This window comes from Pteropus alecto, unplaced genomic scaffold (assembly GCF_000325575.1).
Source record: "Pteropus alecto unplaced genomic scaffold, ASM32557v1 scaffold270, whole genome shotgun sequence".
NCBI lineage: Eukaryota > Metazoa > Chordata > Mammalia > Chiroptera > Pteropodidae > Pteropus > Pteropus alecto.
Genome location: NW_006430735.1, coordinates 5,150,160 through 5,168,630, shown reverse-complemented (window position 1 = coordinate 5,168,630; position 18,471 = coordinate 5,150,160). Strand labels below are relative to the sequence as shown.

The 18,471-nt window shown below is 38.2% G+C and overlaps 1 protein-coding gene and 1 long non-coding RNA gene across 2 annotated transcripts in view; both read right to left on the bottom strand.

Moving 5' to 3' along the window:
* PHLDB2 (pleckstrin homology like domain family B member 2) overlaps positions 1-18,471 on the bottom strand; it is a 107,776-nt gene that overhangs the window by 80,746 nt on the left and 8,559 nt on the right. The window contains exon 2 of the mRNA XM_015595005.2: positions 2-372. Within this exon, the coding sequence (XP_015450491.1) occupies positions 2-372 (371 nt within the window). The remainder of the gene's footprint in view (position 1; positions 373-18,471) is intronic.
* Positions 1,586-18,470, bottom strand: LOC112484767. The gene is made up of 3 exons (XR_003048171.1): positions 18,399-18,470; positions 3,609-3,700; positions 1,586-1,607 (listed from the first exon to the last, which is right to left on the bottom strand). It is a non-coding gene; the product is annotated as an uncharacterized LOC112484767 (long non-coding RNA).

Below are 18,471 nucleotides of genomic sequence, written 5' to 3'. Positions count from 1 at the left end.
CACTGAGGGAGGGTGACTGGCTACGTAAAGGAGTGGGAGGTTTCATGGAAATATTTTTGTCAGTTCCATCACAAGAGAACTGCTTGCTTCCCTGGATTTTGGCCAAGGAGGGGCTACTTCTGACACTGGTTCCCAAAGGAGAAGGGCTTCTCTTTGTAGGTACAGGTTGTGAGAGGGTTAAATAGGAACCAGAATAGTCTCCATTGGCTTTAAATCTCAGGCTGGAAGAATACTTCTTTGGGCTCAGGCTCTCCATCATGTTTTCAGAATCGTTCTCAAGAGAATTCACAGCAAAACTTGCCCCTAAGCTACCGTTCTGTAAATCCAGCTGCTGTTGCATGTGGCTATGCTCTGCCATAACGTTGCTGGAATCTGTAAAGGGGTGGGGTGGAGAGAAAGTTTTACTTAACGAAGAACTTTTAAAAAGACCAAGCACTTGTCAGCCCACATCTGAATAAACAGCCTTGCAGCCTGATCTAATGCAATTAACAAATACAATCTCTGTTTTAGCAATAAACCCAGTAAAACTGTACTGCAAAATGAAGAACAAAGACCACTGATCTGGGATGTTTTTTGTTCAAAAGAAAAATAACTCAAGAGGACATCAATGATATTTGAAGGAACAAATCCCTAACCAAGTACAGGTGCAGGATTAGGCTGATATATAAAAAAGACAATTTCCCTTTAGTGCTGTAGTCCTAGGCAGAGCACCTGCTTCCTGAGTACCTAGTAAACACCCAAAGGAATAAGGCAGTGGGCCTTTCTTTAGGTGTCTCTGCTAGAATCATTAACAGCTCAGAAGTAGAGTCCTAAGGAAACCAAGTTCACATTCTGGTAGAGAAAGAACATTTTATGATAGACTGATCAATAACATGAGGGTTAGAAGATGGTTCTTTCACAGGGGTCTATGACAGTTACTTTCTCAACAAAAAGGCTTAATACAGCTCTTGTACCCATCAGAAAAAAATGGCAAGGAACAAAAAATAGAGGAGAGAGTATGTCTAAACTCACCCATTCTTCAAGGCTTGGATTAGGATTCTATCATCCATGATTACAGTTTTTTAAAAAATGTATATACCTATAAGAATATTTTTGGACTCTAGTTTGAACAACATTAATTTGAGAAGCTAAAGTTTTAGTCTCCGAAAATGTCTTTTAATTACAAATTATCACTGCAAATGAGAAGGCTCACACATCTAATTGATAAAAAGATTTTCTTTAGATAATCATCAAAGCAAAAACACAGACATTCTCAACGAAGTCATGTACTGCTAAGATGGTCCTCCAATTCCTCAGGCACCTCAGACACGAGTTGTTACATCTCTGGGCTCTGTGTAAACTGTGTCACTTGGTTAGTAGTCAATTTCATTTGTTTCTGTAGTTAGGTTGCATGTTTAAGGAAGAGGGTTATGTCTAGTATTTCTATCTTATCTCCACCTTCTCCCGACTCCCATTGTCCTACACACTCAATGAACACAAGTTTTCAATTTCAATCACAGCCTTCACCACTCCCTCTCAGCCACAGATTGAGGAACTGTCATCTTACCTGCTCAGCTGCACAGACTTCTAGGCAAATTCGGGCAGTCTAATAAGGAACTGCTTTTCATCTATAGAGTGGGGCCAAGAAACAGTCTGGCTGCTTAAATAATAGTAATGGGCTTAGTACCCATTGCCTCATAAAGCTGCAGTTTTCCCCAACAAGTTCTGCTTTGGGTGAGATCCCTACCATTCAACCCAAAGCCCTGCTCTGATGAATAAGAGCACGATTATCTTTTGAAATGGACCTAAAAAAAAAAACAAACCAAAAACCCAAATCTTGGGATTCTCCTTTAGAATTGCCTCCCAGCTGGGATCTGGCCCTGCCGCTGACTCTTGCCAGGTCTTTTATTCCTAAGAAGCAGTACCATCTCTGCCTCCAAGGCAAATGTCCCTCTCTGCAACTGTCTACTACTACCAGTCTGGCCTTGAACATAACACCAGCCTAATTTGAGACATATCTCACCATGCCTCCTTGGAGGACTGAAACTAAGATGACCTCTAATCTTAGTCCATTCTATTCCTGACTAACTTCGTCTCTACTTGATTTGCCATACTGAAATCCCAGCAAACCTTGGCCAATTCCATCAAGTTAAATACTTTTGAATTGAGGAAGATTTAGCAAGGACAGAGTTGGATACCGGGGACATTACAGAGTTACTTATATAGGTGTTGGGAGGCACTCCCTCTATCGCTTTCTCCTCTGTCCTCTATCCCTTCTCTATCACCTCCTTCTTCATTTCATCCATAAACAAATTCAGTCAACACTATCCTTAAAATGTATTCTCAATCTGATCATTTCTTATCATGTCTACTGCTACCTCCCTATGATAAGCCAATATCTTCTCTTGCCTTTTCTATATGCCTCTTCTCCTATGGTAAGTACAATAACAATGGACTGGAGTCATGCCAAAATGTTAGCAGTGGTTTAACTGGGTGGTGATATTAGTGATGATTTTTAATTTACCTTTCTCATAGTAATTTGTAGTTTCCACATTTTATACAATGTATTTGGTTTACTTTAACAATTAGAAAAAAAAAGTGTAAAATACTAGAATACAATCTATAGCTATACTTCTTTTTTAAGTTAATTAAATTCATTTTTCTTAAGCTCCTATCCAATTTTCAAGCCAGATATTAGTTCTTCCAAGACAGGTTATTTTAAAAAAATTCTCGATAAGATTAGCTTAACATGTAAACATTTAATGACTTCAATATTTTTTTGAACTTTTCTAAATGACTAAGGAAAAAATGTTAATTATGCGAATGTATCCATTCCATACTTTATGTATTTGAAAAACTACAAAATTGAGCATAACACATTCCCTAACATGAATAAAGTGAACACGGTGATGACAAAAAGTCTCCACATGTTTGCTGAATATAACTTTGACAATAATATTAGTATCCTCATTTTTGAAAAGTGTTACTAAGATATTTCATGATTTGAAGTGGTTCTGCTTATTATATAGAAAAAATTAAAATCTCAACAGGCAGTTTTAGGTACTTCATTCATTAAGTAGGTATTAAGTGCCTACCATATATCAGACATTGGTTTAGCAGGCACTTGCGTTGTTCACTAATATTCCTGTCCTCCTCCTTTCTAAAACATAGCAGTGTTGCTCTTCCTCATCCCAGGGACATTAGGTGCAGCTATATACCTTGCTTTGATCGATAAAATGTGAGAGAAAGCGACATGTCAGTTCCGAGCTGAAACATCAAGGGCTGGAGTATGATTCACCGTTTCCACTTTCCTGATAAAATGACTATCACACATCCCACTTTGTGGAAGCTTCGTTAGCCTGCACTCCTCAACAGGGACACCATGGAACAGGGCCCTTGCCAACTCTAGATAGTGTTAAGCCACTGAGATTTGGGAATTGTTTGTTACTAGGAAGGTGTTAATCTTCATCAAGTGCCCACCATAAACCAGGCTTCAGCTAGACACTGGGAAGCATCTTGTCAAAGATACCATTTCCAGCCTTCACATAGCTTGTAGTCCAAAGGAGAAGGTGCAATATGAACAAATGCTGTAATAGTGTGACACATGCCTTAACAGAGGACTTACTTACAGATTGGTAAAGGAGCACAGAGTAGGGCTAATCCAGTGAGAGTGGTCGTCTGCGGAAGTTATGACAGAAAGAAATGTCAATAAAGTGAAGTCCTATTGAAGGAAAGGGAATCTGATGAGTATTATATACAATGGTAGCATAAAATTTTCGCACCTAAAATTTTGTGCTTTTAAGGATATAAACAAAATCCCAAACCCATTCGAGGCCAGACTATTGGTACATCCAGGAAACAGCCTGTCTCTGACAGAACAAAAATTGTGTAGGAAAAAGTAAGTTCTTTTCTTAAAAATCTAGAGTGTAATTCTGCTGGGACGAACTGTATTTAATTATCATGTATTTCTCTCTCACAGTTAATCCTTTCCCATCTCCACCACCATGTAAGATATGCCCTCCAGGGTCCAAGCCATATGCCTATCCTAAGAGTGGTTTAAATTGGACAGAATCCAACAACCATTTAGGATATTTTAGATAAGGACACAAGAGGAAATCCATAAGTAAGGTGTTAGAATAGACAAGAAAATAATTAAAGCCAAATACTGGAGAAGACTTAGGTTTAGAGATAATATATACAAAATAGGAAACAGACTAAGTTAGAACAGTATTCCTAAAATGTGCAGAGACAGTAATCCAGACAGCACAGCAGAGCAGATGTTATTAAACAGAAGTCAAAGAAAAGCATGGAGCCCAAACTCTGTTAAAATATTCACTCTAACGGCACAGAGTTGAAGGGCTTAACGCCTCATGTCATAACGGATACTTAAAAGTTTAATTTTTGACTCAGCAGTATAAGATATTGATGTCATTTTAGATGATAAAATCTATTAATGTATTTCAATCTGTTTGCAGTTGCAAAGGCTACTTAATCACTCAAATAAAATATTATCAAACACTGTTCCCTCTTTATTAGGGCCAATAAAACTACAGCATCAAATTACTACAAGTTTCTTACTACCCTACAGGGTAGTAACACTTGGTCCCCCTTTCCTCCTCATACACACTTTTTTAAAAAATCAAAAAATGTAATTACTGAAGCAGTTTAGTTGGCCAAACGAAATACAATATCAAAATATTCCCCAAAAATATTGGCTGAAAGAAAATCAGCTTTGCATCTCCAGGGAAGAGATGAGCAGGATATTTGCAAGTAATAAACCACATCTGAGAAACAGCCATGCGATATTTCTCCACCATACATATTTGTAGAAGAAAGTTACAGACGATTTGGATGAAAGGACATTCCAGAGAATGTTTAAAGGAGTATTCACATTTGATCCTCCACTTTTTCAATTTAACCTATTGGTTCTGTTAAGGATGTATAAAGAGTCGTATACTTAAAGATTTATCTAGTATAAATACAAAGTTCACTCATTTTCCTGAAGCTCAGTTCACCTGTCATAGCTGAGTGTATAAGCAGACTTGTCTCAACTTGATATCTCTTAATCCCACAAATCAGTTCTACTCAAAAGGTGGAAAATCAGCCACACAGATGGCCTTTCTGGCCCCAGGAGTGACAATAATGGCTATTGAAACCTCTCTTCCCCTACTTCTGGAGTATTCTTTTCATTGCAGATGAAATCACTAGGAGAGGTCTAGAAATGAGAAAAGCATAGGGGAATGTAGAATATTATGGACAAAAAAGAGGTTCTGCAGAAAGAAACCTCACAAGGTGATCCGATCATAAATTCCTAACTAGGCAGGTTACGGCGGGTAGTCCCTCCCTAGATATATAACTTCTTTAGTTAAAGGCTTATCTTTGTTTCTGTGCATCTAGGTTAACATACCTTTGAAATGCCTCTTTTCAGACCCCTCAGAAGAGAACCCACCCTCAAGACAGCACATAATCTTGTTAACTATCCAGTAATCTAATCCCGGCCTTCTTTCTACCACCTTCACGTACTCTTCCTTAGGTTCCCTACTGAATTCTAAATGCATAAAAGAAGCTGCAAACTGCCATTCTGGGAAGCTTTTTCTCAGTCTGTTGAGATCTTGCTTCCAGTGTATCCTCTGTTTGGCTCAAATAAATTTTTATAAAAATTCTCTATAGGTTTGGCTATTCTTACATCGACAACAGTAACCAGGAATTTACTTTGAATGAGGATGAGGGTGTGGGCAAGGATAGTAGAGGGAGGAAGGTGGAGAATACAGTGGAAGAGACTGGGGTGGACTCTTCAGCAGCAAGCGGGGGATGTGATGTGATATGATGGAGCACTGTAGACACAATGCACCAGAGGCTACAGCTGAGTTTAGGAAAAGAAAGAAAAGGAGGAGCGAGGATGGTGGGAGGTGAGAGGGGCGCTGCAAGAGCTGTTGCCCAAGTGACAGTCAAGAGGGTGGCGGGGTGGGAGAAGATGTCCGCGTTAACATATGTAAGAGAGGAGGCGGTGAAGACGCCAAGGTTTCTATGCTGGTGTGTTTATTTTGGGTTTCCCGTACATTTTATATAAACAAAAGAGAAGTCTCAGGGAAATTATAAAACCACTGCATTGTTACTGTGGAAGCATAACAGTCCCATGGGCTTTAATGGCTACATATACTGCATGCTTAGCCACACAGTGGGTCTGGAGGAGGCATCCGGTGCCCACCTGAGAGAAAAGATAACACCAGGAAGTCTAAAGAGGAAAGAAGTTGAAGTGTTGAAACGTTCGGGCTTACTATCCAATCCCTAAATTTAATCCCTCCAGAGCTCTCATTATTTTATCACCTGAAATGTATATCACCTTGTTGACAATTAGAAAATTTCAGGAGCCAGAAAGCGATCTCAGAAAGATACCACAGAAAGTCCTGGTATTTTTCCCCTCGAGAGGAAAAAATATCGCTTAATAAACTAATCTCAAGGATTGTGTTTAAAAGTTTCTTGGTAAATTCTTTTCTCTTTGCCACAATTCTGGCACTTGTTTTAAAATATATAATTCTCCAGCTTAGTTTATACCAAATAACAACACAGTGGAGCTGCTCTCATTTAAACTGTAAGTCACCAACAGTGAATTTACAGCACTGTGAGGGCTAAAGTCGTAGTGATCTTGGTTTCAAGGTAATAAAAACGCACCCAGGAAGTAAAGTTTTAAAAAACAAATGAATTAAAATGAGCGTTTGCTATGTTGCATTGTGTCATGTTGTTGGATGAGGGGGTCTTACAGTCCGAACAACATAAGTGCAGTTTTCCAGGTAATTTATGCCAAGAGAGTTTGGAGAGTCCTGAATCATACAACACACTACTTGTCGCTTTACGTTACCATGCATGGACACTTCTGAGATCACCCAATATAGCGGAAATGAATCAAAGGGAGGCTGCAAGAGCAAGTGACAGAAAAAAAGAAATCATTTTATATTTCTGGGAAAAGTCAAGAATGTAGGTTACAGAAGGATATTCAGGAAAAAATAATCTAAAATATAATCGAGAATCTGTAGGTTAAATTTTCCACTTTAAAAAAATAAAGTTTGAATCTCTACCTGTGTCCTATAAAGGGCCCTTAGAGCTGAGATGCTGGCTCTGGGAACATATTTTGTCTCCGACAGTGATTGCTTCCTGTTGTTCAGAGCTCTCCCAGAACACTGGTGGTCCACAGGCTGGTCTCTTTCAGCACTGATGTTTATGATACAGCAATGTTATAAATAAAGCATGTACTGATGACATGTAATTGAATTCAGACACCAGCTTAGAACAGTCCCTCAGAAGCAGTGCCATTCTTTACATAAATGCTGGGGAGTATTTCAGAGGAGACTAAGGCAGCAGATGGGGCCTGAGGGAAAGCTTTTAGAGGACTAAAAGGGAAAAACTGAGAAATCTATTTCAGCCCCAACTCTAAGCTTAAACACGGAGAACAATGGACACAAAAACCTCTCTCTTTTTCCACTAATTCCAACATGAAAACATGACGAAGAGGGGGAGTAATTAAAAGCTTCAGGAACAACCACTTCCTTCTCTAGCAATATTCTCATTTCAGAAAAATTTCCCCCATCCTCCATTATCCAAACACCGCTCGTCAAACCCTCAGTCCTCACAACTCTCCTTTTGCAAACACACTCTCTTTTTTCACAAATATCTCCTTTCACCACTAAATCCTCCTCAGCCTCCTTCATCTCTGCAAACAAACCTCACCTCTCCACACAGCCCCACAAACACCTCCTCCTGGCATTTATTCTCAGATTCTCTCTTTCAAATATCTCCTTCCACACACAGCTTCTGCAAGCATCCATATTCCATTGTTTCAGTGTCCATCTCCACCGAACTTCTTCATTTCCTACTCACTCATCCCAACTTCTTAAACTCTGTTTCTTTAAATGCTTCCTCTACACTCAAGATTTTAGATCCCAGTGCAAAGAAAAAAATAACTGTTAGTAGACATAGTAGCCTATTGTTCTTTTTGCAAATAAACATAACGGCAAATGGATTACACTCTTCTTCCCTTCACCATGTTCTCTGTCATTTAAAGATCTGTGCATTTGAACAAAATAATTATTATCCACTAGATATACATAGGCAGGTTAATAATCTCCAAGGAGGATATTTTCATCCCTCAAAACGATCTCAAGCAGTTCCACAGGAATAAATGTATTTTAATGGCAGAATGAGGCTGTTTTATTCTTGCTGACTGAGCCTATCACAACAGGTGGCTGTAAATCTTACTGTATGTAGACATGCACACACATGCTCACAGACAGACAAGACAGAGACAAACACACACTGTCCAAATGTCCACAGCAGTCTCAAATGCACAAAGGCTTTTTGTGACTGCCAGAAGAGGACAGCTCTTCAGTACCTAAGCAACTTGAGGCATCCTCGGAAAAAGCCAGATGTGTTGGAGTAATGCACAGCAGGGCTGGGGAGAAAAGTGAGGGCCACTGGAATGCTGATATGATGTCACAGGACACTGATTACTCAAGTTTCTTTCTTGGTTTTCTTTTGTTTTTACTTCTCGATTTTTACTTTGTTACATTTTGAAAACACCTAAAAGAAGACGTAAGGAAAGCCATTAAGGAAAGAACAGAAGTATCAGATGATGCTGCAGGGAAGAAAGGAGACAGAAGGGATTGCTGAGTGATGGTGGCTAATTAGAACAATCAATGCAAATGAAAGAAGTGAAGACAAAAAGTAAAAGAGAAAAAGAAAAAGAAAAAGAAAGAAAGAAAATCAACTTGTTCCTATCACAATAAAAGAGTCTAAACCCTCACTACCATTCCCTTCTGTCATCTCTCGCTATACTGAAGTCTAAGCTTTGTTTAAAAATAGGGACTCCAGATGGCACTCAAAGGTACCTAAAAGTAATCACAATCAACAGCAAGAAACAAAGTTCAAATGAAGATTTTTATCATCAGTGATCAGAGGCTAGATTGTTTTATATTAGGGATTCTTAAGAATCTTAGTGGATTCTTAGTGAAGAGGATAAAACATCAATTATAGAGATTATTAAAAATTTCATGCTATTCCCTCGAATACAGTTGTCTGTATGAACTTTAAAGTATTCTTTAGACTATCTAAGGAATTTGGCAACATGTTTCCTGTGATAAACTCTCTTCAGCCAATGAAGAGAACAGGGGAGGAGGGAAGACAAAAAGTAAAAGTAACCTCAAAAAACATTTGGGTCATTCAAATTCCCTTCCCAATTGCAAAATTCCTGACTTTTACTTAAATATCAAGATGTGACTTTAATCGACTGAACTCATATTTATGTTTATACCATTATTAAGGCAGCTTTAGCAATATTTAAAGAAGAGACAATATTTAAAGAAGAGTTCAATAAGTATTTACATACATATTATAAATTAAGTTCAACACAATGAATGTGATAACAAAGTGCCCAAATTAAAAGCATGCTGTCTCCGATTACAGAAAATTCAAGGGACAGAGGCATACATCTAACAACACCACAGAGATACTATCACCTAAATCTAAAATATGAGAAAGATTACAGGGAAAAAACAACAACAAAAAACAAACAAACAAACAAAAAAACACCAATGTCTTCAACCTGCAAATGGCAAGGGGAAAAAACTGAGAAAGAGGGAATTATTCTAGATTGAGACTCGGAAGACATACCAACTAAATGCAATGTGTAAACCTTGTTTGGATCCTGTTTTGGACAATGCAACTATTAAAAAAAATTTAGAAGACCATCGGAGAATCTAGACACTGACTAGATAATAGATGATAATTTAGTTATTCTTTTAGGTGTGCTAATGATATCATTATGCATATATTTTTTAAATCAGTCTGTTATATTGCAAATTATTTATAAATGAAATACTAAGATTTAGAATTTGCTTTATAGCAATCCATGTAATTTCACTGTATTATTCTTTTAACTTTTCTGTATGTTGAAAATCTTCTATAATAAAATGTTTAAAAAGTAAAAGATGTTACATTCTGAAAATTAAATTGAATGAAAATATGATATATACTGACTTAAAAATTATAGTGGCTCAAATCAAAACCACAAATGAACTACCATCTCACACCTGTTAGAATAGCTGTTATCAACAGGACAAGTAATAATAAGTGTTGGAGAGAATATGGAGAAAAAAGAACACTCATATACTGCCAGTGGGACTGCAAATTGATACAGCCACTGTGGAAAACATAATGGAGGTTCCTCAAAAAATTAAGAATTGATCTACCACATGATGCAGCAACCCCTCTACTAGGTATTTACCCCAAAGACTTGAAAACCCATAACCGAAAAAATATTTGAAACACCGATGTTCACAGCAGCATTATTCACAGTGGCCAGGGTAGGAATGACCAGAAAAATTCTATCAGAGTTGGAATCTGGGGCAGGGAAAGCAAGAAGGCCACAGAAAAGATTTAAAGAAGCAGTGGGAAGAAAAATTGTTTTTTATAAGAATGTGCTGTGAGTTTTGCTTGCTCATTGTAATAGCTACACATGCATCCTATATACTCTACTTTTGGCAGGGGAGGAAGTTACTAAAATTTTAAGAAAAATGAGTAATTACAAAAGTTAACCAGATAGACTTCTGGAAGAAAATTCAACTTAATTTTTGAAAAGTACGAATATGTGAAGGTCTGGTAACAAATATATTTTTAAGGTTACTAGAGGGTAGCGGGAAGGAAGGAAATAAATGGGGTAAAGGGGGTCAAATATGTGGTGACAGAAAGAAATCTAACTATGGGCAGTGAACATAGAATACAATATGTATATGCTATATATATATGCATTGTATGACATATATATATATATATACACACATATATATATATATGGCACTTATATACACACACACACACATATATATATGCCTTACTGTTAAATTATGCACCTGAAACTTAGTAGATTTTGTTAACCAATGTCACCATAATAAAAATAAAAAATCTATAAGGCAAAAAAAAAAGACTTGTAAAAAAAATTATAGCGGCTCACTTTACAAAGAAGGATGGAATCATATCAGTGGCTCCCAGCTAATTTTTAAAAGTGTGAAATACTAACCCTCTACCATATTGAATTAAACTCCTAAAAACCGGTATTGTTTTTAAGTACCTAGAAGAAATATGAAAGGAAATGCACTGTCCAGATTACAAATATCAGGCCATTATATTTAGGACACTTAGAAGATAATGCTAGGTGTGCTTACTAAATTTCAGCATTATGTGTGCCCAAATAAAAACCATCTCTTGAGAAAGTTAACATGTAAAAGTATTCACAAAAAAAGTCCAACCCACCATATCTTAAAGAATTTCAGCCTCAAAAAACATTTAAACACACACACACACACACCCCTCTTACATGTTTATGCTAAAAGAGAGATTCACACTTTGGTAGATTGCAGATTCTTAAATTATGTTACTGCTTCTCTGAAACTGGGAGAATTCTTCAGGTAGGAAATTTTAGACCCATATTTTCAGAGCTCTTTATAGAATCCTAAAACACTTCTAGTTCAAGATAAAGATTTCTAAAATATTCCCAAATTAATCAAATATTTCCAGATATTTCTTATTCCTAACCATTGGTATAATTCATCCCTGGGGTTAGGTGGTCCTGACTATAGACCTGGAAGAATCCTCCTAGTATGTAATCACCACAGGGAAGATGACGCCAGAGAAGTGGAGAATCCTGGAACAATGACATTGGAGGTCTTGAATATCTGTGTGCACCTATACTGAAGATTCATTTCCTGAGCAGAGTATTCCAGGAAAAAACATCCTTCAAGCTCAAAGCCAATTTCAAGCAAGAAAAAGATTGACCCTGGGATCACATGGGACGAAAGCTGTTCTCTCTTGACCTTGAAACCACCATTCTGGGCTTGAATTGAAAGCTGAGTGTCTCTGGGGGCAAACTCTGATCTTTCCACCATTTTATCCCCATTCCACACTACTGATCAAAATGCAGTTTCTTAAGAGTCATCATTTATTAAAGTAGCATTCTCCAAACCCAAACACTCTACTTTCTCATTCTCTTACCAAATATTTTTTTAAATTGGAAATTGTTAGGGCATAAGTAGACTCAGAAGAACTGGACCAAACACAATTTGGCCACATCAGCCATGGTCATATTTTTCCCTTTAACACAAAAACTGAGTGGATGGATTTCCAAAATTCTATAAGGTAAATAAAACGAAACAAAAATGATAACATCTCTTCATTACTTAATGATTAATTATGTAGGGTGGGTGTTATAAGACACTTAATTTTTCGCTTTCTGCTACCTACTTTTCAACCATTGATTTTGCTTAGAAGGAAAAGAGAAAGAACATGACCTAGCAGAGATTAATAAACAACTGTTAAATTAAATTTAATCAATGTAGTTTTTTATATCTGGCCAAAAGACCTAATAAAGGAAATGGTTACATTAGGATGTTATTTTTACTGTAATGGACAATCTGGTACAAAGAACACTGGATAGGCTGCCAGGAGCATGAGTCAAGAGACCCTTCCTTAGTCCTAGTTATGTCAAAACAACCAACAAGGTTAAAAGCTGGAGCAAGTCACTTCACCTGTCTTCATCTTGTTTTAACAGAGGTTTCTCCAGATTTAAAAATGTGAGTGTGAACAAGATGTTCCTTCTGCTCCAACTTTTTAGACTCCCATAGATACTGGTTAAATAACAAGGAGTGCCAGTTATACAATGCAGGAAATGGAAATGACCACAGAACAGAAACATGTTTTAGTGATAAGGTGGCAGCTACCTAATTGGGAAAAGATTTCACCGGCGCTGTTGCCCATGACATTCCAACGGCATGGTAAATTGTTTCAGCGTAACATAGTGATAAAAAGGCCCGGTCAGAGTTATGATAAAGTAATATAATAGGTATTTGATTTTGTAAGAAATATTTTGTCTACATCCCCCATAGCTTGTAATTTCCTTAATAAATCTTACGCTGTTTGTGAAACCTATTTCTGCAATGATGTAAGCAGTGTGGCAGCCAGATATCATTTCCCAGTCCTCTCTATTCAAATATCTGCTGGCTGTGAATCACTATTCTGACTAGATCTGAACTGATCAAAAGAATGCAGGAGCTGGCTTTCTTTTGCTTTTACCTGCTCTTGTTTTAGCAATATAGTGGTCAAGAAACAAATTTAGAAAAAATCTTTTAAGTTTTAGCTTTTTTGCTATTCCAGATGCTAATTCCACAAGCATACTGACATCTGGAGAAGTCACATGGAATGTGCCAACAAGGATTCTAAGATGATCAATAGTAATTTCCACTGAACTCCAGATTGAGCAGCAAGTCTTAGAAAAGGCTGACCCTGCTTAAGGTAACAATTTTAAATATTGGCATGAACAAACTTTTTCTTCCCCTTAATTTGTAAATTAAGGAAAAGCAGTTCATCTGATAAATCAACCTACCACACTAAGCAAAACAAATATCTCTTGTAAAAACATCTCAAAAACTTCTCCATATAACTTAGCCTGCTACTTTCTAGCTTATTTATGTTTCTTTGTATAGCAAACTTCTCCAGTCCCTAGCTTTTCCAATGTACCTCAATAAAATGAATTTTATATTTGTGTTTCTTTTATTGAGCACTAGCTGTTGCAGACAACAATCTTGACTTTAAAGCAGATACAGCACCAAACTGCTTTACAATATCTAAGAAACATCTCTAAATATCATGAAAACAACTGTGTGCAAATTAACCCCTAGAAGATTTAATTTCTAGGTGATAGAGACAAGTTCTGCCTACTAAATATTTATTTCGAAGGGATCTGAAAACCTGAGCTATCCCTTTTGGTTTTATTTACTTTTTTTTTCTTATGCTAATTTTAATTTCTTTATAAAAGTTATGTATTACACAAATGAAGTATATGTGAATGGTGGTTAGGGAGATATTAACAGTGTGTATCAATTAGCCAAGTAAAGGTTAATAACTTTCTGATTTTTTTTTTATTAAAAATTATTGGGGTGACATTAACAAAATCAAATAAGCTTCAAGTGTACCATTCAACAGAAAGTTATATATATACTGCATTGTGTGTTCGGCACCCAGAGTTAGATTTCCTTGCATCATCACTCACATGTGGGATATAAAAATGAAATCAAGAAACAAACCTGATAAACAAAGACTCATGGACACAAACAGTGGATTAGTGGCTACTAGAGGGATAGGGGAGGGGGAGGTAGATAAGAGTAAAAGTGGTCAAATATTTGGTTTTATTCACTTTTGAAAGACAAGAGTCATCTTATTCAAATGCCAATAAATATTTTCAGCCAACAATTATTTTTAAAAACTCAGCTCATATCTTCTCTACTTATCACTTGCAAAGAAAGTAACAAGAATAACTAGGTGATCATAAAAAGGCTGCTACACCTCTTTATTGCAGCACCTGCAGGGACCAAATCCCTTTAAAGAGTCACCACTTTCAAATCATTTCTAAATATACTGTGTACTTGGCTTTGAGGTGCACTCACTGGTTAGCTGTCAAAATGATAAGAACTTACCTTGGCACAGTTCAGAGCTCTGACCTCTTGAAAGAAAGGCATATTAAAAACTTCTCCTATATTGTCAGAACCTCCCATGTTTGAGGATTATAACTACCTTTGCAGGATCACTTAGCACACAAAACTAGAATCCATAATCACAGGCCTAGTGTCTAATCGGAATAATGTAAATGTGAGAGGACATATGTTCGTAAGTGATCAGGCCACATGTGCACAACTTCTCTGATAATCAAAAACTCATTGAGATAACTTCTTTCTACAAACAAGGCCATGCATCGATACCATGCTTTTTAAACTCCCCTAGGAAATTAACAAAAACTTTATATTACTATCATTTTCTTCCCCATGAGGCAACCAGATGGAATGGTAGAGACCATAGGGTGTAAGAGATAGTGCAAAGGAACAGGAGTTAGGAGAACAGGTTTGAAGGTTCTTTACTATCCAGCCAAGTGAGTGGGTTGTGGGCAAAGGATTCAGATAAAAGGATTTCTGAGGTTCCTTTTACTCTCAATTATTTTGTTCTACTCACCAAAGAATAGCCAAGCTTGAATTGTCTTCAAATTCCTAACCCAAGCTTTATGCAATCACATTTATCTTAGATATCAACTCATCAGCTTATGAATTTCTCTTACAACTGCCCCATTGCACACTCATTTTCTTATATGCCAGGTGTCTTTTTAAACTCTGCACTCAAGAGGCCTCTCTCATTCTCCCTTTTGTCTAAGACAACCCTATCCATTCATGCACTCTTCTCTTAACCCATACGGCAGGGAGGGACAGAAAACCTTGAATGTTCTGTTTTGTACCTGGATTCAAAAGCAACATCTGCTATTTCTGTGGAACCATCTGTTGCCCACTTTGCCATGGGAAGGATGGTGCAAGCATCAAAACTGAAGTGTCATAGGTCACACAATGGAATTACCTCCTTCTTGGGGCTAACACACATGCAGGCATATGCTCCAGTCACTATGGCTAATGCCATTATTTCCCTATCAAAGAGTTTATTTATTTCAAAATGGAGAATGGTACCTCTAAATTCTCACAAAGGGGCAGGTCCAGTTAAAAAAAAAAATTACATTTGCCTGAATATCAGTCTCTAAATTCTCTAATCCTGGGCTATACCTAAAACTATGTCTGCCGCTAACTTAAGCAGCTGTTACAACAACTGTAAAATGAAAAGGTGGAACTCAGTGATCTCTGATGCTTCCTTGCATTCTAGCACTCCAAAATTCTGTGATTTTGAGCCAACTCAAAGTCCCCAGTGAACATAAGTTCCTTAAAATCTATGGTACATTAAGACTCTTAAGGGCAAATGAATCTGCTGCAGACAAAAAGGCTTCTATGACATGATCTCTGGGTTGAGCAAGAACACAATTGATTTCTTGAGGATCCAAATTAGATTAAGATCCCTAATCTTGTTAACAAATGCTCACAAAGTAATAATACTCTAGTGAAGAGTTTGGGGCTAGATAATGCTTTGTTTGTCCTATGCATTGTAGGATATTACACAGCATCTGAGGTCTCGTCCCACAAGATGCTAGCCCAAGTTGGCAGCTAGGGTTGTTCCATACCCGTAGTGGAGACAACCAAAAATGTCTCCAGACACTGGCCAATATCCCCCAGAGGACAAAATCTTTCCTCTCCCCATTGAGAACCACTGCTGGTATACATATATTTTAAAATAAAGGACATCACTTAATAGTCGTTTCTGTTTCAAAAGGGTGACATTTACACAATTACTAAGTACACTGAGATCTAATAAAGTCATCAGATTTATAAAGCATGCGTATTCCACTTGGAAGACATACAAAACCATTGTCTTCCCAAATCATGCAGAGCACTCCTTACCAGGGAAGGATTGAGAATTAGCATACAAAGTCATACTCTCAACTGCTCTTAAAAGTATTTAAAAGGAATCACAATTTCCACAGTAACTTCTCTAATGTACTTCAGAATCAATCCTTGCTTACAAACCTCAAACACAGGGTTTTGAGAACCAGTAGTTGGTTTAGTCACTTGGCTTTTTTCTTCTCTCTCTTGTACAAAAGCCAGTAAATAAAACGTTTCTGAAAAGGTTGCTAAAAAGTTCCAGCTTAGGTCCGGGTTCTTTAAGATAGGAGTTAGCAAACTCTTAGCTCACTTTCCCCAAGTATCTTTTCCTCCCCCACTTCTAATGGGGATCCAAAAGACACCCCCAATAGTCCACCACAGCCCAAAAGAGCAGCAGCTGCCAGCTGCATGAAAGAGACTGAAGCCTGCAAATTGACTGAAATGACGACTACTCTTAACCAAACATCTCATTTTTCCATTTGTGAAAAAGGCTGGGATTTGCAAACCTCTGGGTCTCAGGAGGCGAAGGCTACACTAGTCAACTAAGAGCAAAAACTCAACTCCCCCTTGCTTTTAAAGGAAATGTCACCACAGGACTTTACAGTCTCTTAGGTCTATATGTTTAAATTTCCACATTAGATATGTAAGGTAAAAAAAAAAAAAATCATTTTAAATAACTAAGTCCAGGATATTAAAAGGGAATCATGAATAGACACAATAGTTACTTTTCAAAGAACCTTAGCTCTTCATTCAAATAAATATTTACACAATTGAGGGTAATGGTACCAGGGATGTAGGCATTCTGTTAAAACAGTGGGCAGCTCTAAAGGTTTATTTATCCTAAATCCAACTATTCTGTTGCTATCCTACCAAGAACCAAGAATTCGAGTACTCTCAGGGCAAAAGTTTAACTCTCTGAAACAGTGAACTTCATTTAGAGCTCCGAGCTGAATTCAGATGTTAGAATCTCGGAGACATATCTCAAATGCTTAAATTAAGCCAAAGTAGGATGCTTAAAGTTACAAGTCTGATAATTGAAAATAAATATCTGTAACTTACATATTCATATAACGAAGGGAAATGTGGCTGGCAGATATTTATAGCAAAAAGACTCCACATTTTTCTGCCTCCTCTCCTAGTTCCATTCCCAGCTGCGTCTGGCTCTGCCTAGCTATGCATTCTGTAACTCTTGAGAGCTACTTTTGAACTCCAGAGGAAAGACTTTTAGGGATGAGCGCAGGGCCAGCCTAAAGGATTTCCAGCCCCGGGCAAGTCTACCAACATAAAAGGAGGCGGGAGCAGGGCGCAGTTCTCTCTTTATAGACGAAAGGTAGATGGGTAGGCGCTGGAAGCAAGTTCGACTTCCGAAACTCTTTCAAACAGGAAACCCCAACTTTGCTAGGGACAGCCTGTCAGCCTTTTAATTTCCTGGCGGTGGCGGGAGTTAGCCGCCTCGGCGCTTTAATGAGTGATAACTGCTAGAGCTAAGTTATTAAATAAACCAGCAAACCTTGCAGCAGCACCTCTGCTGTGCTGCGCGCGAGTGAAACCGGGGTTCAAAACATTTCTTATCGCATCCAGCCGCTATCTTTAGGGGTGCGGAGACTGCCATACCATAAAACTTTTGGGGAATCCAAGAGCCAAATCGGAATTCGAGGCTGTGGGCGGTTCAAACTCGCGAGCCCCACTTTTGAAACAAAGTGGAACCAGAAGCGCAGCTAGCCAGATGTTGGGGGGCGGTATTCTCCTAATCTCGCGTCCCGCACCATCCAGCAGCGGACTTTCTCCTTCCTCCGCGCACAGCGACAAAGCAGCTCAAAGATCCCGATCCCTCTTGCCCTGGGTATTCCCGAGTCCTTGGCAAAAGTTGCCTCGGGTCCCCCCAAATCACTCCTGTTACCTACAATCGCTTTGTGAGCGTCTCTACCCGACACTCCCTACCCAGGGTCCTCGCAACTCGAGGTCCATCTGTCTTCGAGGGTTTGGGGCCCCCCATAGCTGCGCAGCCCGGGCTTTTGTCCCTACAGCCTGGAAGAGAAGCAAGGAAACTCTGCGTTCCCGATGTCCACTCACCGCCTCATCTTTCCTCCGAGTCGCCGCTCTCCTCCGACCCCGTCGCCCTCTCGCTTGGCCCCCGCCCCAACCC